General features: G+C 49.2%; 4 protein-coding genes across 4 annotated transcripts; 1 reads left to right on the top strand and 3 right to left on the bottom strand.

The window, feature by feature from the left end:
• Nucleotides 1–3,519: 3,519 nt before the first annotated feature.
• Nucleotides 3,520–8,448, top strand: LOC100822665 (ankyrin-1). The gene is made up of 11 exons (XM_010238912.3): nucleotides 3,520–3,743; nucleotides 4,151–4,297; nucleotides 4,386–4,517; nucleotides 4,699–4,838; nucleotides 4,986–5,072; nucleotides 5,252–5,380; nucleotides 5,979–6,131; nucleotides 6,795–6,896; nucleotides 7,654–7,824; nucleotides 7,917–7,996; nucleotides 8,123–8,448. The coding sequence occupies exons 1-11, from the start codon at nucleotides 3,677–3,679 to the stop codon at nucleotides 8,154–8,156; spliced, it is 1,242 nt and encodes a 413-aa protein (XP_010237214.1). The 5' UTR covers nucleotides 3,520–3,676; the 3' UTR covers nucleotides 8,157–8,448.
• A 586-nt stretch (nucleotides 8,449–9,034) lies between these two features.
• Nucleotides 9,035–10,213, bottom strand: LOC100836891. Its single transcript, XM_010240620.2, has 2 exons — nucleotides 10,100–10,213; nucleotides 9,035–9,840 (listed from the first exon to the last, which is right to left on the bottom strand). Exons 1-2 carry the CDS (start codon nucleotides 10,211–10,213, stop codon nucleotides 9,445–9,447), a joined length of 510 nt encoding a protein of 169 aa, XP_010238922.1. The 3' UTR covers nucleotides 9,035–9,444.
• Nucleotides 10,214–10,785: 572 nt separating this feature from the next.
• Nucleotides 10,786–12,993, bottom strand: LOC100846333 (zinc finger CCCH domain-containing protein 33). The gene has a single exon (XM_003575801.4). It carries the CDS (start codon nucleotides 12,399–12,401, stop codon nucleotides 10,959–10,961), a length of 1,443 nt encoding a protein of 480 aa, XP_003575849.1. The 5' UTR covers nucleotides 12,402–12,993; the 3' UTR covers nucleotides 10,786–10,958.
• A 1,708-nt stretch (nucleotides 12,994–14,701) lies between these two features.
• LOC100836578 (peroxidase 3) lies at nucleotides 14,702–20,548 on the bottom strand. The gene is made up of 3 exons (XM_024463032.1): nucleotides 19,961–20,548; nucleotides 19,695–19,860; nucleotides 14,702–15,452 (listed from the first exon to the last, which is right to left on the bottom strand). The coding sequence occupies exons 1-3, from the start codon at nucleotides 20,384–20,386 to the stop codon at nucleotides 15,025–15,027; spliced, it is 1,020 nt and encodes a 339-aa protein (XP_024318800.1). The 5' UTR covers nucleotides 20,387–20,548; the 3' UTR covers nucleotides 14,702–15,024.
• Between the last annotated feature and the right edge of the window lie 565 nt (nucleotides 20,549–21,113).

Raw genomic sequence — 21,113 nt, 5'->3', positions numbered from 1 at the left:
CGGATCAATGCTGTAGATAATGGATCACGAGATTACCACTAGACGCGCAGACCCGTAGCGGAAGTAGAGTCGATGTAGCGCGTCGATGCCGAGTAGTCGAACAGCCTGCTCCTCCTCGCCGATCCCACGAACAATTCGTCCAAGCGCCGCAGGTGCAGCGCCTCCGAGGTATCCACACGTACAGGGAGGAACTCCGTGCGGCGGACTGCTAGATCCGATCGCAAGGCTTTGGGCGTGGAGGTGCGACGGCCGAGTCTAACTCGCGTCTCAACTGGGGTTCACCCTAGACGGGTTGGTCTCCTCCACTTATATAGACGTCCCTAGTGGGCTCAACACTTGAGGCCCATTAGGAGTCCAAACCCGATACGAGTTGGATCCGATCCAACTCGGTTCCCGCCCCTTAAGCGTGTGACCCTTCAGGTTCGCGGTCAGTCGGCCACGACTACGAGCTCGGACTGCGGGCCCGAGTAACACCTTACTCGTCCACTGGCACCGACTCAAGTCGATAGTTGGTAGCGGCGCCTAGCAGCACGTGCCAACTCCCGAGTAACCACAAGGTATATTGACGAACCATACAATGTGTCATATGCAACATTTCTTTTGCCTCGCGATATGTGTGTCGAGCTCAAGGCGACTGCGTGTCATCCTTGTGGATAGCTCGAGTCTCTTCTCGTTCCTGTGATACAGATTCCCGAACGGGTTAACACTTAACCCAAGTCGCATGGCCATGCTTTCCGAATCTGATCACTCGAGAGGGCTCAGAGATATCTCTCCGAACAGGAGGGGCAAATCCCATCTTGATCAACCATGACTCGCAGCATGCTTCTCAGCAAACCCGAAAGCTACCTTTATAACCACCCAGTTACGGAGTAGCGTTTGGCAACCCCTAAGTAGGCCGATTCACATCCCAAGCTCATACGATGACCTCAGGTCTAGGACTGGCATAAGTACTTGAGACTAACAAATGACAATCATCTCGTTGTGTCTCAGTGCGGGTCTGTCCGACTCAACAATCTCATTGTCGAGTCCATGCTATCAGTCGGCAACACCTTGCCCTATGACTTGTGAAACATAGTCATCATACTGATTCACATTGCTAGTCTATATTATGTGTCCGCATAACCTCAATGACTAGGGACCATTAGAACAACATCATAGAATACATAGTCTCACAAACAAATCACGTATTTATTGATACATATCAGTGATGATGTTCAAGGACAATAACAATAACTCATGAATACATAGGAAATAACATCATCACATGATTGCCTCTAGGACATATCTCCAACACGCACTAGCCCCCAGTGGTTGCAAGGCAAAGTTCTTTTTGAGAACCTCGTCATGCGCCTCAGCCACTTGGAGGATGTCGATCAGCTCAGAATATTCCTTGTAGTTCGCCTGCCGATAGCTCCGGGAGGATTGCACGGCATCCAAATGAAAGGTTGAGAGAGTCTTCTCAATCTTCTGGCTATCGGTGACTGTAACACCGCATAGCTGAAGACGAGTACAAAATTGGTGTAAAGCCGAGTTGTAGACCGGAAATCCGCAAACCTCAACCGGGCCCATTCCGCCTCTGTCTGGGACTAGGTGGAGTACTTTAGTCTTTCGAACCGGCGTTTGACGGCGGTCCATAAGGCTAAGGCACTCCGCTCAGCCATGTACTCAATCTTGAGCGTGGCGCAGAGGTGGTGGCGTCGGAAGTGAAAAGCCTGGGCATTCTCAGCCGACGTGGCGGCAGGGGCACCTTTGCCACCAAAGCCAATCGGGTTCAAGAGTTGTTTACCCTCGAGCCAGATTTCCACATCAGTTGCCCATGCAAGGTAGTTACCACCATGCTATGCAAGTTCGTCAAACTCGCGTTTGGTGATTGCCGACATCTGCAAATATGCATGATTCCATTTAGATTCCAATGCATAATTGCGATGAAAAATACATTTGTGGTTTAATGTGGTGTTCCAATATTAAAAACATGTGATTCTATGCTTCATAATACGATTAAAAGTGTTTGAACAATTAATCTACAGCATCAAAAAGCAATAAATCAAACCACGTTAATATTAATGGCACGTTAAGCAGGTGCAAAGGGCAACAAAAAAAACGCCCAAAAAGTACATTCCCGAAGCAAATTTGCCCTAATTATGCGATTTTAGATAAAACAGACAGTTCCAGAGACATATGTGCAAAATAACACAACAGGGATAAAATGCATGTAATTTACTGAAACGTCCCGGACTAAAACGCAAAAGTCATGGCCCAAGATGCATTCAGGTTGCCAGCCCATTTCCCTTTTTTTCAGCCCAAAGGGCGGCCCATCCTGCGTGGCCCAGCTGGGCCAGCCGCGCCAGCCCCTAGGGTTTCCCCTGGGCGGCGGCCCATCCTGCGCGGGCGGCCAGCGCACGGGGTAGCCAGCGCCCAAGGCGGCGGCGGCCAGGCCACGAGGCAGCGGTGGCGGCGCGCGCGATGGGAAAAATTGGGCGGCAGGGCTTGCGGCCATTCATGGCGGCGATGGCCGGCGGTGCGACGCTCGACGGCGTGGCGCCGTCTCCCCCAAAAATTGGTCAACAAGTCCCTCTTGCGGCGGGATCGATCGACAATTGTGCTGGCAACTTGGTCAGCAAACGACCTGCGAGGAAAATCCAATCTTGAGGGGAAATACAACGAAAAGAAACTAATCGCAAAAACGGAATCGTAATGCAGAGAGGAATCCATTTTTGCAATAAAATTTCAGATCCAATACCTTCGTGATTTTTGTCGAGAGCCTGCTTGGGGAGGCTCGATGAAGGCTCGGGGTAGAGGCTCGTGCTGATAACGTGTTGTGCAACTACTGCCGCCTGGCTGGTCCCGTGGTTGCACACCAAGATCTTAGTCGGACACACACAATCACGAAGTACAGTAAAGTAGATGAACACCAAAAAGTAGAGAGGAACATGAGCTCTTTATTAATTTTGATCTCAACAGTCCGTACAAGGGGTAGCCTCCTCTCCTATATATATATCAAATGAATAAAAACCCATAACAAACTATTAGGTGAAGAAACGAATCAAAAGGAGAGTTGGTGGGGGCCGCGGGAGTCGGTGGCCACCCCACCCTTCATTGGTTCCTCGAGACAGATATGTCAAAGTTCTCACCCGCTAAGGTCGCTCATGCAGTTAACGTTCGTTTCTTTTTACCAACAGTTAACCTTCGGTTTATCCAAGGAAATTACTGTTCTCTTAGTTTTTTCTATGAACTGTACGGTTCGTCGAAAAACACGAGAGCCATCGAATCGCTTGCGTGGCTTACAGCCATCCATCCCAAGATACGCACAGTAATTCCGTCTTGTTTACGTTTCACATTTTCCGTATTGAAATTTAAAACAGAGCCCATAGCGGCAACCTGACACCAGATTTTCTCGATCAGAGGAGCTGGTCACGTGACACGGGCGCAAGCACCGACGACACGGACACGTCCCGTCCTAGACCGGCCATGTGGAGGCCACCAGCTTGCCATGCACTCAACCAAACCGCGTCTTGCCGCCACGTACACCGCCCCTCCCTTTCCCCTCATCTCCACTCTGCGGCACCGGGCACTCGCGCTGCGTCCAGATCCTTCTTCCACTCCCGCTGCCCTAGTGTTCGGACTTCGGAGAGAGAGAGAGAGAGAGAGGCCACCGCCGTACCGCCGCCGCGCCGCCATGGCCCCCAACCCGGCCGCCATAGCCCTCCTGGCCGCCCTCGACGGGAACCTTCTCCTCCTCAAAAGTAAGCCACCCCCGCCGCGGGCCTTAGCCTATATACATATGTTTCCCCCTGCACTCTCTAGTTTCCGACGGAATGCCGTGTGTTCTCGACACACTCTCGTGATATTTGTGGAACATGGACGAATTTGGAGTCGAGTGGTGTAGCAAATCTGACGTTGTACGTGTCTCGTACGCGGTTAATTTCTAAAAAGAAAATTGGGTGCTAATTCGATCGATTTTGTTCAGTAAGTTCGGCGGAACCGCCCCTGATTTGAGACTGCATGGGTTCGTTTTGCGAAATTGGTCGAGAGCATCTCTGATTTGCATCCTCACTAATGCTCCCACTTATCTTCTGTTCGACGTTCGTTACATACAAGCATGATTGTGTTACCTGACTTTTGTTACCCCACTGCAACTTCAACTTGACAGAAATGGCCACAAAGCTGGATTTAAGGGAAACTAAAGACCCGAAGGGACTAAATGCACTTCATTTCGCTGCAAATAAGGGGTGCCTGGAGATCTGCAAGTTCCTGGTGGAGGAAGTGGGGATGGATGTCAACTTGCCATCAAACCTAGGTGAAAAATCTTTGTGCATCGAAGACAGGTGGTGTTTTCTGTGTTGGTGCTTGGCACCTAAATGCTAAATGACGTGTTCTCCTTGTAGGTGCCACACCGATGTTTTACGCCGCACTCAAGGGGAACGTTCCGGTTATGAGGTATCTTCTTGATCATGGCGGTGATCCAGAAAAAGCCAGCGACAGGGGCTTAACGCCACTGCATAATGCAGCGGAGCACGGTGCGTTCCTCCCTCACTGTTTACTTAACTCAGTCTGTGGAATTTAGGAAAGACTTACATGATAACTTGCTTACAAGTGTTGTCTACGCTCATCTGAAAAAAGAAGTGTTGTCTACACTCGGTAGAAGCTCTGTTACTTCTCATCAATTTGGACTCTATTGTACTCTTTTTATGTCTCCAGGGCATTGTGAGGCTGTACGGCTATTGCTGTCGAAAGGAGTTAATGTGGATGTTATCAATTATCGGGGCACACCGTTGCACATGACTGCTGCGAAGGGCCAGCATCGGGCCATGAAGATTCTGCTCGAGCATGGTGCTGATGTAAGCCGTTGGTTTCATTATATGCATATTTCATTTGGCTTGATGCCGAAATGTTTTATTCTAGGAGATGCAGCAGAATACTTGTTGGAAACATTTTTAATAATTAATGCTGAGATTTAACTAGTTTGTGTCTAATTTCCCTTTCAGCCCAACAGAGTTGTCAATCATGTCTTTTCACCACTAATGATGGCATGCTGTGCGAACGCCTTGAAATGCATGAAACTACTGATTGAGGTCCAGTAACTTGTTGGCCTAACTTGATATATTCTCTTTATGTTTGCCTGGTCGAGTATGTCCTGATTGCTTAGTCAATTTTTTCGAGCAGAAATCAGGCTAACAAAGCAGACATATTACTTCGAAGTTGCATGTGCAGATTGATACCTTACTTTGCATTTTATGTCTTCAATCAATAGGCTGGTGCTGATGTGAATGGTAATACTTGTTCTGGACCAACTCCTTTAACAGGGGCAGTTGATGATTGCTCAACCGAACTTGTCAAGTTCTTGCTAGAGGCTGGAGCTGACCCTAACATTCCTAACCAGGTAATCACAGCTTCAGTTCGGGCTCTTCTATTTATCTATTTTTACGCTTTGCAATTGCGCCCCCTAGCTTATCTATCTATGGCTTGGTGGTAATGAATTACCAAGGTACTTTGAGAGAAGTGCACTGTATGGACTACTTTAGACTGTAACTGTGTCAAGTACTGTGCAACAAGTTTGTGTTCATTCAGACTGCATTCGCCTAGTCATACATTTTAGCATTTGCCGCTGTACCGATAGATTATTGTGCCATGGTTCGGAATTACTTCGTAACACATACAACAGGTTTTAAATATCACAGCTTCGTTCTGCCAGTTCCTTAAAAAATACCGATACCCGTAGTTCCAGAACATACCTTTGGAATTCCATCGTGGGGTGGACTATGCACATTTTCTGTGATTTGTAGTACTGGATCACACTGGCTGGAAGCTAGGAACCTAAGAGTACTTTTGCTACATTTCCTCCAAACTTTGTTCCATTGTTTCACAGTTATATTCCAAATTTGCATCGTTTTCTCATAATGTTCTTTTTCATAATAGTTTTCTTCAGAATGTTGATCTTTTCTTTTATTATGTCTTCTTACTAATTTATTGTAATGTAGCATGGGGAAATTCCAATCAAGAAAGCAGCAGCTCGTGGTAAACGTGAACTCGTCGAACTTCTATTTCCGAAGACAAAACCAATTCCATCTGTGCCAGATTGGAGTGTTGATGGTATAATTGCAACTATGCAATCCCCACTTACCAGGATTGAGGTACATATGTGATTTGTTACTTCGTTCTAGCATAACCTTCATTTTTCTATTTAGACCACAGTTATTCATGATACTCTTATGGATGGTCTATGCTACAATCTTCTTGAGAAGATTCTGCACAGTATACATACTCGTGAGCTTTGTTTACATCCATGGATCTGTCCCCTTAATTGCTGTACCCTTTGTTCTTCAATTGTTTCCACTTTGACAACATATAATTAGAGAATATAATAATGGGTACATATGGTAATATTGCTAATATTGTAGCTTATATGTTCTCGCTGTATGTTCTTGATAAATGAAGGAATTCTAGAAAGATTAAAGTCCTTGCGTATCAATCGGCATTGTGAAGCCATCAAAGTTTAAACCCAGTGTTAGAGATACTCTGCGGGTATCAAAATGGAGGACTTTACCCCTCAATAGAATTAGCTATTCAAACTGGGGTCAGCATTTTGTTTAATTGACAAGATTCTGACAAATTGCACCTGTGCTGGTCATATATAGCACCTCCCCAGCCGAGTCTGCACTAATAGAGGGGGGAAAAGTGGCATGACTATTATTGTAGGAATTTCGGCCAAGGAGCACATTTTCCAACTTTTAACACTTGCATGCTGTCAGAATCTGCCATGCTGTATGCCTAACCGAACATGCCACTCTGTTCAGGATGCAGTTTCTGCCCAAGAAAGAATAGCCGATTCAAAGTCAAAGGGGAAAGAAGCATTTGCAAAGCAGGACTACTTCACAGCAATGTACTACTATGGACTGGTAAGTGCATGATCAGCTATTAATTTATTGATACATACGGTTTATGTGATAGAAATTCATGAATAGTTTTGAATACAGATCTAATGACATCAATTTTATGTCACAGAAATACGTGTTAATAAGGTAGTTGGTCAAAACATTTTTTAACGAATCAAAGTATATTTTGGGATGTGGGGAGTACTTGTTTTGTATCAGTACAAAAGAAATTGCAAACAAATAGTAGTTCTCATCAGGTTCAGGATTGAGATTGATGACTTCAGATTCCCTTGTAGGGGTACAACTTGTTTTCTTTCGGTGTGGCTATTTCTAAGTCGCCTGTTTTTAAGAAATGAGCCTTAAATATCAGTCGACGTTTCAGAGCCGTTCGATTAAGATCTAAGGGCCATCCACATTCTCTCATCTCTCACTTGTTATTGTTGGATTAAGATCCGATGGCTAACATGTCGATTGATTCTAACTAAAAAACAGGCAACTTATCAATAGCAAAACCGTTTTCGTAATGGTGGTTCATAATATGGGCTGCTGAGTCATGGTTTATGTTGAAATGTTTGTAAAGGCATGGCTGCATTCGATCAGGATCAGATGGCGGAGTTATTACGTCATGTTTCATTTGATTGACCAATAGTTATCTCTCTCCTACGTCCTAACGATCTTTATCTGCTTAAGTTAGACGACAGCTTATCTGGGCTTTTGTTGCAATAACAATTGAGCAAATAAAAAGGCAAGCTGAGTGCATGCTTCTTGATTGCAAATTTAGGTGATGGAGATAGACCCACTTGATGCCACCCTGTTCTCCAACCGGAGCCTCTGTTGGCTGCGGATGCGAGAAGGGGACAGAGCCTTGCAAGATGCTCAACGATGCAAAATGCTGCGCCCTGGCTGGGCCAAGGCATGGTACCGTGAGGGCTCAGCTCTCAGTTTCATGGGGGTATAGTACTATCTCTAAACTGATCCTTCTCTCTGATTCAATATCTTAACCTGTTTCTGGCTCCCGCTTGTGGTGTTCCTCCACATGTCCAGGACCACGAAGGAGCAGCCAAAGCGTTCCAGGAGGCGCTGAGACTCGACCCCGCGAGCGATGAGATCAAGGAGAAGTTAAGGTGATGACACTGTTGCTTGAATCCTGTTATCATTAAGCTGTTTAAAAGCCCAGCTCTTTCAGTTGAGCCTTCAGAGTTGAGACGTTCCAATGGTATTCTGACGCCATTCATTCTTGCGACTTGCAGCGAGGCCAGTGCGAAAGCTCCTCGCTATGCGTAAGAGAAGAACCGTTGAGCTGACATATAAGCAAGTGCCTGTTCCGTGATCCTTCCACTGGCTACTAACCTACTGCTAGGCCTGCTCGTATAGCAGTTGTTGCTCTTACAAGCTAGCTACTTCCGAACTGGGCTGAACAGCTTAAAAGGTCTGTGGCTGAGCTTCCGACATAAATTAAGAGGTGTCTGACCTGGTGTACTAAATGTATCAGTCGCGAAGACAAATGAGTTTTCAGATACGCTGAAGATTTCACTGAAGATATTTACACCGTAAAGTTTTTCTTTTTCATGGAGTAGAGGAGGCATTCCTAATATTTGGGCAATTAGAGACAACAAAACATGGCGGACTTCGATCTGAAGCCTCCCTGTACCTAGCCGTCCGATTCCATGCCTCCCCTGCAAGCCGCCCCAGGAAATTGGAAATTGGATTTTGAAACGTGAAAATTGGGCCCCATTCGGTCGATAGAGACGGAATTTCTTGATAAACAGGAGGTAAACGACGTTACATGTCACTCGCACAAAACCTCGACGTTGCAGTCACTCACGTCCACATGTTGCAACCTTAACATTGGATACCCAAAGGATGTTTTTAAACTTCGTCATAAACTAATTGTTTGAAAGTTTTAAAAATTTAACAAAATTGATAAAACCACACTTTTTGCATCAAACTTTCCGCAAAATCACGGTTATGATTGAGGCCTATGATTAATTGTCTCAAGGAAACACAACTTTTGGTGCAGGCTTTTTTCGGATCTGTCGGATTAAGCCATTCGACACACTGTCAGGTGCCACGTGTCTACTTTGATCAGTTTGCCTGCCTGAGCCAGCCATTTGTGTTCTGGGTCGTGTTCTTGTCCGGCCGGGAAATCGTAGTTAAATATGAGCACTATATTTAACCAGTGGATTTAGGATTTGATTTAGAAGTATATAAGAGAGATCTGGTTTGCATCACATGAAACCTCTAAATCACATGAAACCTTCCCTTCAAATCATTCATCTCTCCCTCTAGTTTCACCCCCTCTACAGGAGCGGCACCGCCCCTCCCTTGGTCCTTGACAAAAAACACCGGACAAAGGAGGCGGATGGTGGAGCGGCCGGACTTGAAATTTGCACATGCGCGGCCATGCCCGGGGACGCGCCATTGGAGATCGACCAGAAAAGAATCAAGGGAAGAGAAGTAGAGACCCATACGTAACACATCTTGATTCTTGATACCCCTTCTTTTTTTGCTGAATCCGTGGCCTGCTTAACTGAATTTAATTGCTCGCTCGCTGGGGGCGTGGGTTAGTTGATCAATTCGTCGTGAATCGCTCGAGACCCAGCAGCCGCCGGAGCTCCCGCGTGGCGGAGTCGTCCACGGTGGCCGCCGCCGCCGCCGCCGCCTTGGAGGAGAAGCGCGGCAGCGGCAGCGCCCGCGGGGACGGCGACATGGCCCCGAACGCCGGCCCGGCGTACGCGGCCTCCGCGGCGGCGGCGGCCACCTTGACGCGCGGCAGCACAGGGGACGCCGCCGCCCCCGCCGCCTGTCCGCGCCGCGCGGCTCCGCCGGCATGGTGGCGCCTCGCCGCCGCCGACGGGCGCGGGGACGAGCGCTTCGTGGAGGCGTGGTGGCGGGCCAGGGGGTCGTGCGGGCGGAGCACCTCCGTCCCATGGCAGCAGGCAGGCAGATAAACCGGCCTCTGTTCGATCTACGGCTTGCCTGCGATGGACGGCCCGCCGGCGCAAGCGTGGGGAAGGAGGAGGAGGAGGAGGGGGCTTGGGGCGAAGTGCGCGGCGGCAGCTTCTCAACCCCCCTCTTCCCGGCGTCCCTGCTGGCTGGCTTATGGCTTCTTCTTCTCCGACCCTTCTCTCCTCCGCTTTGCCTTTAAAAGAAGGAGACGCGGAGGCGGGGCGGGCGATTGCAGGCATGCCTGGCCGGAGCGTGCCGCGTGCGTCGAATTAACGGACGAAGGCGCGGGGAGGAAGGAAGGTGCCGGAGCTGGGGAGCCCCGCGAGCACCGCTCGTTTTCTCCCCCTCGTTGCGGACGGCAAGAGAGCACCCGGGGAACGTGGCAACTCCATGGCCGCGGGCAGCTGCTCAAATGTCATCTTGCAAATTGCGATAACTCATGTTTTTTTAAGGAAAACTAAATTAATACGGAGCACTAATCTGAAATTCTGAATTTACGGCATGACCGTCCATCTCAGACGACTGAGCCGTAACAAATCTGAATTAAATAATTCGTATGGGCTGCCCCGATCCGGGACGATTTATCCTGGAATTCTTCTGGTTGTAATCTGTTTTCCTTTGTTTAGGTTGTTTTATCTGGTGGCTAGATCTGACAACGGTGCGACCATCGTGCGGCGGTTTGCGTCTCTAGAAAAGGAAAAGGATGGATGTCATGGTGCTTAATTGGCTGAAGAACGTTCCGTTCGGCAAGAACGGGAGATTAATTATTCGGGATTTATAACGAGGAACGTTAATTATTGGATCCGTATGGTCTTAAATCATTGATGGCGATACATCACCCACTAGGCCACTAGTCCACTACTACCATTCAATTCCGCACCCGGCTCATCCAAGACAAAGGAAAAGTCTCCCTCCTGTCAACATCTGCTGGTACGTGTAAAGTTGATTGCACGAATAATTTGGATAATTCAAAGACACCATGATTCTTATCTCAACATATTGTTATCCCCCCGAGGCAGAACAAGTTCGAAAAAATCGATCAATTCCATAACTCTTTTCTCACATTTATATATACGGGTACAACTGTAATTTCTGTAGCTAGAAATGTAAGCGTGAATGTGTATTACGGGTATTAGCTTAGGCCACCATCTGCTCCAGGTCCGACCAGCGCGCCGCCAGAATGTCGTTGCTGCTGTCATTGAGCCAGGACGCTGTTGCCTGCGGCCTGCTGCTGCCGATGCCAAAAGACGTGGACTTGCGCAGCTCCGCGCCGTGGACGCCCCAGTCCAGCTTCCCGTCCGGCGAGCCCCAGCCGGCGAGCACGGACGCCGCCGCCGGGGGCGCGAAGGAGCGCGCGGCCGGAGCGGGAGCCGGGGCGCGGTGCACGAAGCTCTGGCTCCGGTTGGCGAAGGCGGCGGCGCGGGAGGAGCTGCCCAGCGGCGGCTTGCTGTTACTATTAAGCCTCTGGACGAGCATATCGATGTCGCCGCCGGCCTGCTGCTGCTGCTGCTGCTGCAGGGAGAGTGCTTGGACGTAGGCCCCAATGAGGTCCGAGTAATCCGATTGCGCCGACAAGAGCCTGTGCTTGCCGCTCACGTCGAACTCCAGCTCCCGCGAGCTGAGCGACGCCTTGAGCACCGGCCTCGAGGGAGACGAGCCGGAGGAATTCGAGGACGAGGACGCCATGGATGCGGCGGAGGGGTTGACCTGGCGGAGCTGGCGTTTGCCGTGCGCGAAGAAGCAGATCCGGCGCGGGCAGCCGACCTCGTCCTTGCAGAGCCTGGTCCGGTACTGCGCCGGGTGGAGCCATGACTCGAACACCCCGTGCGCGTACTCGCAGGCGTCGCCCTTGCGGCAGGATGCGGCGGACCGGAACTCCGGGCAAGGGACGCAGCTGTAGGCGTAGCGGCGCGGGTCGCGGCGGCGCGCGTTCTCGCCCGGGTGCGCGAAGGGGCACTCGGTCCAGTCGTGCGTGTAGGCCCTGGAGCACGGGTTCACCTTGAAGCTGTACATCCGGAACTCGTCCGTGCCGAACACGCCCGCGTTGATGTCCTCCGGAGCCGGAGCCGGGGCGCCGCCGTGTCCATGGGCGGTGCTGTAGTCCTTCTTCTTGGTTGATTCCTTGGTGGGCGCTTCGGGGGGGAGGAGGAGGATGGTGTCGGCATCAGGGGAGGCGCCGGCGGCGAGGAGGAGGCGCGTGGCGGCGGGGGCGGAGGGGGCGCGGCCGGCGGCGGCGAGCTGGAGCGGCGTGGCGCCGTCGGAGGCGGAGGCGCGCGCGGCCTCGGAGGGCGCCATGGAGAGCACGTAGGAGAGCACCTGCGTGCTGCCGTAGAGCGCGGCCACCATGGCCGGCGTGCGCAGCTGCAGCGCCAGCCGCCTGCAGGCGCCCTGCTGCTTCTTCGGGGACGACGGGCCGTACCAGGAGGAGGCCGCCACGAAGGAGAGCTTGTCCTCCTGGACGGCGCGGCGGAAGCCCGCGAGGTCGTCTTCCGCGGCGAGCTCCAGGAGGGATGCCGACGGCTGCTGCTGATGGAGCTCGTGCTTGTTGCAGGCCATGGCGTTGCGGGGGCCGGGGCACATGGTCGCTAGCTGCCTGAGCCGGTTGAGCTGGTGATGGATGGATGGAAGTAAGCAAGGAAGAAGGAGAGCGCTGCGAGTGTTTGCTGTGGGTGTTCGCTGCCGCGGCAGGAATTATATAGCGCGCGGAGCGCACTCGCGGCTGTCGGGATCGGGAGGAAGAAGAGGAAGCTTCTTTCCTCCGCGTGCGGGTTCTGTGCGTGTCCCTCGTGTGGTTTCCTTTTGGATGGAGCTGGAGTATTTGTATTTTGTATGGCAGGGGGGCCCTGGGTCGTGGTCGCAGCTGCTTCCTCCTCCCATCCTTTCTTCCTCGCTGACCCTTTGACTCTTGACCGGCTCCTCTTCCTTTGCTTGCTTCCTTCCGTGCGACCTTCCGATGATCTGATCCCGCCGCTGGATTTGCTTGCACTGGAGCTACAAGGACGCGCGCAACGATAACTGACCGGTCAACGGTCAACAGACAGCTCACTGGACTGGATGACTGGATCTCATTTTGCCTTAATCAACAACACCTCTTCTTTTTTTTAGGTAGTGTCACTGGATAAGAGATTTAGTCTGTGGTTGTAATTGTTGTTTGCTGGTAGCTTTGGGAAGTCCGGATTGAAGTCAGAGGCGGCTAACGTGGTTTATATTTTCAAATGGGTGGGTATATACCCTCTGATTTTTAAGAAAAAAAAATTAAATCTCAGCCGATACCATCAGAGTTGTTGGATTACTGTCAGGACGCCATTCCTCCTTTATTACTTGTCTAAAACTTGTCTCTAACTAAAAATCAAGCAAGCTAGATACTCCATCCGGCTCATATTACTTGTCTAAAATTTGTCCAAGTATGGATGTATCTTTGTTAAAAGAGCGTCTAGATATATGTAATATTTTCACAAGTAATTCCGGCCGGAAGGAGTATAACAAAACCGTATTTTCAATGTTGATGCAACAATCTTTTACCGCAGGCAATGAATGGGTCCTCGTCAAATTAGGGTGTCGTCTGTCTTTCATTGGCATCACAACACCTAGAGTTGCAAAAGCCCTGTCTTTTTAAGTTACGTGCCTGGCTGCGTCCATTCCCACCGATAGCAAAGAGTCACTCCACATTTACACAAAGGAGGCCTGGATTGCCATCGGTAGCCGCAACACCAAATGCCTCTGCAAGCTCTAAATTGAGCGGGTGAAAGAACAACCCGCATCGGGCGCCACAGAATCTGCACTTGCACTGTGTCCGAACCGCCTGGTTTAAGTGGGATCTGGACAGGGTGCCATGGCACTGGCGTGGACATTGACTTGTGGGCTCAACTGGTCATGTTTGCTGCCAACCCGCTCGAATCACGCCGTTTTGCCACATGGACATTGACTTGTTAGCACTATTTTGATTTGCCTCAAATAATCACTTTAGGTGGCAGCTTTTGACTAGTGATTGCACTAAAACTGTCACGAAACACCTTTCCCTACCCTAGTAAATCCAGCATTTCAAAACTGTCTCGAAATATTTTTCAGCCGTGTTGTAGTGTAAGCAGATCACAAGTTGGATTGAATTAACTTGGCCGGGCCTGAAGTTGGTAGAGCTAGGCAACGATGCTTATCACTGGCACTGGGGCACTGTGAGCCACTGAATTTACAGGCCCATGGACGCACGATGGAAGAAGGCCATTTTCATTTCTTTTTCTCACGGTAGCCCAGCCCAGACGTCCCTGTCTTACATAAAGATTGTAAAGTGTGGAGACCATCTTTTTAGTTCACTTGCAACGACGCACTGCTCATTCTCACATCCTTCACATTTCCCAGGGCCCAAGCTATCAAAAGTATCTCCAGCAGCCAGAAGAGATTGGACCGACACCTGACCGATTTAATTTGATCGAGTCTGTAATTATGTGTATTGTTTTACAGTTTCAGTGTGGGGGTCTCTGCAATGCTGCTCCCCCGGTCTAATATAATATGAGATGAACCTGATTGTGCTAGTGTGGTGAATTGAATTCGATTCGATGCCCTACGGGTTCTGCACAACCTGAAGAGATAGATAGCTCAATGGACAATGGCACCGTGAGTTTTGCTTCTTCTAGTTCTATGTCAGTGTTTATCTGTAGCAGTATTTCAGCAAGTGTTTATGCCGTTTGATTGAGACCTTGGAGTAGCAAATGCTTGCAGAGTGTTCTGCTTAGTGTGCCCGTTTGGAGTTGCGGCGAAAATGTACCGCGAAGGTAAGGCATAAATTTTACTGCTGATTATTGGAACCGGAGCTGCGTGACCCGTATGTTTCTGCATGACCAACCAGCTCAGATTACAGAACAGTTGATTGTTAAGAAAATTAATTGTTGATGTAATCCTGAATCAACAATTGAATCGCTGTAACATACCTGTCATACAACATACAAGTGTCATCCTGTTGTACCAGATCAACAATCCCTTATCTACCATTAGGCAGAACAACACAATGTTCAACTTATCTCGAAATTATACAACCCAGCTGGAATCAATCCAATTAGCCAGCTTATATTTCTTATTCTGCACAATCCATGTCCACACCACAACACGCCTGAATAAACACAATCAAACTCGATATAATAATTAATTAATTACCACCAAATGACCAGAATATACATAGCCGATCCCCTCCAGATGGATGGACCGGGCTCTACGAGTTGACGACCCTGCAGTTCCTCCTGATCTCCCCTTGGGCGCCGGTGAGCACGCCCACGCGGCCCATCTTGCGGACGGCGCCCTTGAACTCCCGGAGGAAGTAGTCCTCCCTGGTGAGCGCGTGGATCATGCCGGCGGCGCGGGGGTCGGACAGCAGCGCGGCGTCGGAGCTGAACAGGCCGCGGCCCAGCTTGAGGTTCACGTAGTAGTGGGCGTCGAACCGGGCCGGGCTGCCGGGGTCCATGGCCACCGCCGTCGCGTTGTTGGACGGGGACCCGCACGCGGCCCGCAGCTGCGCGGCGTAGGCGGCGTTCAGGGCCGGGTCCGTGGCCGGGGCGGCGGCGCCGGCGCCGGTGGTGGAGGAGGAGCTGAAGAGGCGGCTGCTGAACAGGTTGCAGTGGCCCACGCCGATGGTGTGTGCGCCTGCGAAATGTTTATGTGTTTGTGTATGGTAAGTTTGAAACAGACAAATTGGAGAGAAGTATTTTTTTCGTCCCTCGACTCGTCGGAAAATTCATTTCTCGTCTCTTAAAAACAATTAGTACTTTTTTCATCTCTCAACTTTCAAAACCAGACACTTTTAGTCCTTAAAGCTATACGAAGCGGTTTGTCTAGCCACGTGTCCGGTTTGCACTTAATCCCGTGGTCGCCGAGGCTGTTGAAATTGGCCGCCGTCGTGCTCTGGATCTCGTCTAGGCACTGGTTGTACTTCTCTTCCATCTGCATCATCCATATCTTGATTGAAAAAAAATAAGTGAAAAAACTATGCGAAAACCAGACACGTGGTTAGGAAAACCACTTTGGATGGACCGAGAGACTAAAAATGTCCGGTTTTGAAAATTGAGAGACAAAAAAAGTACGAAATTTTTTGAGGGACGAAAAGCAAACTTTCCGACAAGTTGAGAGACGAAAAAAGTACTTTTCTCTAGAAATTGGGAAAAAGTTTCGCAAAACTATACCAAGTCTTGCATAAGTACGAAATGATGCCACACTTTTCAAATCAAGTTTGAGATAACTACTAGTGGCAAAAATGGATGAAACATAGCGCTATGTATTTGTTTTCATATCTTTTAGCACAAAAGCTGGAAATAAAAAAATATATATTAAACTAAATATAGAGTGAATGTGGAACGTAAAAGACACAAAAGCAAATATTTGTCAAAACACAAAACCCCCAGTTAAACGGCACGCTAGGCTGAGGCGTGGTTAAGTGGAGGTGGTACAAACATGGGATCGGAAATGGGTCGTCTATGGAGAGGCGAGGTCCTGGTGGAGAAATAATTCTAAAAGAACCGGACCCAGTGTTAGACCTTGTTGCACCATTGGATCTCTTGATTCAACACAAATCTCGAGAAACTTGAGAGGATGCAACGATGTGTCGGGCAACTAGCGTTGTGAAGGACGATAGAGACCACGAGAGCTAAGTGGTCATGCACGAAGGGCGGGGGTTTGGAAAACATATGAGAGTTTAGGTTCACAGTGGGTATCCAGAAGGCAAGACAAGCTTGGGTTGGCCTATGGGTTATTCAGTTGGGCTAAGTATAGGCTTGTGTGGGCAGACATATTTATGTATTTGCTGAAATGGAAAATTCCATTTTCGTATTTTCATGGCTGTTTCTTCAGAAATCATTGTTCTTTTTCATTTGCACAATTTTTGTTGGTGTGGTATTTGTATTCTCATCTAGCTTTTTTCTTTGTAATGGTTGAAAGTTTCCACTGCTTTTTCAGTCCTAGAGAAACGACCATATATTCTGTTCCAGATTGATTTAGAAAACATATCATGAGAACCAACAATTGATGATTAAAGTTGTGGCTGAATCCTCGATCATAGATTCGATGTCATGTGTGTTCCATTTGAGACGGATTATCTTTTTAGTGGGAGGTGACGTGTCCGTCATTAGTATGGCATCTCCGGTCATTCTTTTCTTCTGTATGTGTTGTGTGGGTGCGTGCGTCATGTGGTTTGTATGCATGTGAACAATGCAATCAGTTATTTTCAAAAATAATAATAATCACATATACGTTTTTAGTTTTCATAACATTTTTAACTATGTAATGCATACTTAAACCGGAACTAATCCAAGAATGCATTTGATGGATCATGCCATACATAACAAGCGCTACGAGTATATATGAGGCTACTCTCCCACAATCACCCCACTTCTGAGCTATGCAGTGCAGGTGCGCATAAAAATGTGGCCAGGTAGCTAGAGCAAACAAGTCCAAAGAACGATAATGATTAACTCGAACATTCGGCATTGGTCCACTTCACTCAGCCGCTATTTCCAGTCTGCATCTAGCTAGTTAGTTAGCCCATGCCGGTCAGGTGCGGCGGTCCATGCATGTACGGCAGCCAAACAGCTCATAAATTGGCATTTGGCACTTGAGACGACACTAGAGAAATCTAGGACATTGCCCACATCACTTAACCAATGATAGATGTACCAAACAGGATCCAATCTCTTCCACTCGATGCAGCACAGTTGCTTGGATATGCGTAGGGCGTTAGTTAGGAGTGGGGGTGGTTGGCGGTTACCGTAACCACCACACTAAGAGGCACTATCTTAGCTAACAGTACAGCTGAAATAGCTGTATCAGCAGCTGCACTAAGTGATTTAAAACCAGGACCATGCAAGCATCTCCTTCCTTAAATTTGTTGATGGGATAGCAAGCTGTGATAATTCGATCTTTTGACGAGACAGTAGCCACTTGGTTCTGCTGCGCGCCTGATTGAGCAGGGCACAATGCATGCACATGCATGCATTCAGGGAACGGGATTACCACTCATCAGCAATGGCCTTTTTGTGGAAAGGGCGAAACTTATTAGATCGAGTGTCTTTTGACTTAGCCCTAGCCCTAAGAGCATCTCCAAAAGCTTCCCCATATTTGTTTTCCCAAAACCTATATTTAAGAATTCCTTATAAAAGATACCCTCCAAAAATCCTCTTCCTCATATCTCATCCCCTATATCTCATCAAGATTCGGAAAAGTCAAATTAAGGGTTGATTTGGCTCTCCCTCCTACCATTTTCTTTCTCTATCTCACCTCAGATTGATATGGGGCCCCATCCCACTTCTCAATATGAGGAATCCCTAGCTCAATTTGGGGACGTCTTGAGGTGGGGAATGGGATGGGGCATCTGTTGGAGTGCCTTTTTGAAGCAAAATCATTAAATTTGACTATAGGGAATGTGATGAGAACTCTCTAAGAGATGGTCTAACTAATTAACTTATTTCATGCCACTATAACCATTGTCGTTATTGTTTCGTTTGGATTCCTAAGCCTCAAATTAAACTAATATGCTTCTTAATGTAGTCAACTGGCTTTAGTTAATTATTGACGTGTGATATGATCATTTTGAGGCCAGATTTCTCTGTGTAGAGCACGTACGTGTCGATCGATCACGGAAGCTGACATGCATTTCCCTATATTTGTGCCAAACTTATGATGTCACACTGTGCAGTAGTTTAACGTCGAGTAAAATACACCGGCGGTCCTATTATTATTAACGAGGTATCAAGTTAGTCCTAAAATTACTAAACTACATATTTAGGTCCTATTTTTTTTTTGAAAGTGTGTCATGATAGGTTCTAAGCTTGCCCAAGAACGTTTGAGCAGCCTACGTGGCATGCTGACCAAATATACGTCAGCTAAAGGGTCCGCTGGACATGACTAAAACTATAAAATTAGATTAAATACACCCTCGGTCCTAATATTATTGATAAAGTGTCAAGTTAGTTCTAAAATTACTAAACTGCATATTTAAGTCCCAATTTTTTGCGAAGTGTGTCACGACAAGTCCTACGCTCGTGCAGGAGCGTTTGACCGGCCTACGTGGCACGTTGACTGAGTACACGTCAGGCAAAGAGCCCGCTGGACATAACTGACGTGAGGAAAAATACATCCATGATCCTAATATTATTGACGTGAGGAAAAATGCATCCATGGACATAACATGATACGACGGAGCACGTAACGGCCGTAGCTAGCCGATCAGCAACGAGCGGCTATGAATGGCCGGCGGGCTCGATCGACCACGCACTGCAAGCGGCCGACCGATGGGCGCACGCGCCTAGCTACGCGGTGGTTGCTCCATCCTTTTCCAGCGCTAGATAGTAGATACACAGCGCTATATATAGCTTGCTGCCTTGCTTCCATCCATCCATATGCGAACGCCCGTGCATATGCCGCATATGCATGCACTCGCAGCCAAACTAACCGACGGAACGACCGATCGACCGATGCTGGCCGTCCGTCGAGCGTCGATCCCGGCGGCCATGCACGTGCACGTACGTGCACATGCATGCAGTGGACACGCACCGGCCGGCAGCCGCCCGGTCGCCGTCATCCCGGTGCCGGTGGTGTAGCCGCTACTCAGCGTACTGTACTGCGTTCACTAGCTAGCTCCATCAGACGATGTGACTCTAGATCGACCGTGATCCTAATTTAAGTTCCTAATTAACGAAACACATCATTTGATTTAATTAAGACGGGCAATTTTCCAAGAGTCAGTACTGTCTCGATTGTCGAGACGAGAACTTAACAGGTCGACGTGCCAGTGTTACGTGAAACGACAGTGACCCGTCATTAATTACGCGCATGCTTGTCCATAAGTACGTCTAAATTAAATTAATTCTGACGTGATAACGCACGCACGTAACGTACCGGAGAGGATGACGAGGTCCTTGACGTCGAGCCCCTTGCTGGCGAACCCGGCCTCCAGCGCCGTAAAGTTGGCCGACGGCGACGGGATCTCCGCCAGCGCCTCCGCCGCGCGCGACTCCACGCCGTCCCGCCGCCCCAGCTGCACCTCCCACAGCTCCCGCCCAAACTGCAATCAATCAAAGCTCGTTAATTATGAGCATTACTCGACAGATTAACGGTGATGCTAGCTGATTCATATGTGTGACGAACTGACGATAGACTCAGACCTGGAAGGATATGGCGTCCCTGGCGGCGAGCGCGACGACGTCGGCGCAGGAGACGACGCCGGGGCAGACGGCCTCCAGCACCGCCTTGGCCGTGTCCACCACGTCGAACCCGCCCAGCGACTTATTCGGCGCCGCGTCCTTCTCCGCCGCCGCCGCGTTGTCGCCCGCCGCCGAGTCCAGCAGCACCGACGCGTCGCAGCCCCTCACGAAGCAGTCGTGGAAGAAGAGGCGGAGCAGCCTGGCCGGGAGCGCGTTGGCGGGGTCGGCCGCCACGCGGGCCAGCACGATGTCCCGCACCACCGCCTCCGCCGCCGGGCAGCTGTGCCGGTAGAAGTGCGCCTTCAGCACCGCCGCATCCGCCAGAGCGCACGCCGACAGTAGGACGGCCAGTAATGCCAGCCGCCGCGGCGCTCTCACTGATCTCATCGCGCGCGCTAACCGATTAACCAGCTGCCTAGCTAGGATAGGATGTGGCGTACGGATAGCGATTGCCCAGCGAGTGATGGGCGTTGGAAACGACGGGGAGGGATTAAGATAAGCTGCATATATGGGGGTGTTGATATATGCACACGTCTTAAAGGCCAGCCATCACGCACGGTTCGTGTAATGCCGGACGGCCGGCAACGGCATCGATCGTCTCCGTGAAATGAAATCGCCGCTCAGTTTTAGCCGTCCGATTGGGCAACGTCGTCTAACCAAGTTTGCTCTTGCAGGTTTTGGGTTTGGTTTAATCCTAATTACCGGCAGAATGTCCCGGGAAGAACAACTATGCTAATAGGGAAGAACAAGTGTGCTCACGTGATTAGTCTCTTTTTGGGAAATCATTAGTAGGCTTCGATCAAGTTGTTTTGGGCCTTTTGCAATAGTGGGCTTTCATCCTCGTAAGGCCACGTTCGTTTTGACCCATTCCCCACCAATTAATCCAAGGAGAATATGGCAGTCATTGATTCTTCTCAATCCCGAAAATGCAGCCAACGATACGGCCCTGACTGTAATGCCTTCATCTTTTCTTGACACAAGTTTATACCCTTTTTTTTTTCTATTTTCATTCACTCGCACAGGCGAAAAAAGATACTACAACAAATTAAAAGCAACAAACTTTTGTGTGACCGTTAGACCTTATGTGTAGCCCACGCGGATTTCACGTGACCGT

This window comes from Brachypodium distachyon, chromosome 4 (assembly GCF_000005505.3).
Source record: "Brachypodium distachyon strain Bd21 chromosome 4, Brachypodium_distachyon_v3.0, whole genome shotgun sequence".
Taxonomy (NCBI): domain Eukaryota; kingdom Viridiplantae; phylum Streptophyta; class Magnoliopsida; order Poales; family Poaceae; genus Brachypodium; species Brachypodium distachyon.
The sequence above is the reverse complement of the archived record's forward strand: the minus strand, read 5'-3'. Positions and strand labels throughout refer to the sequence as shown.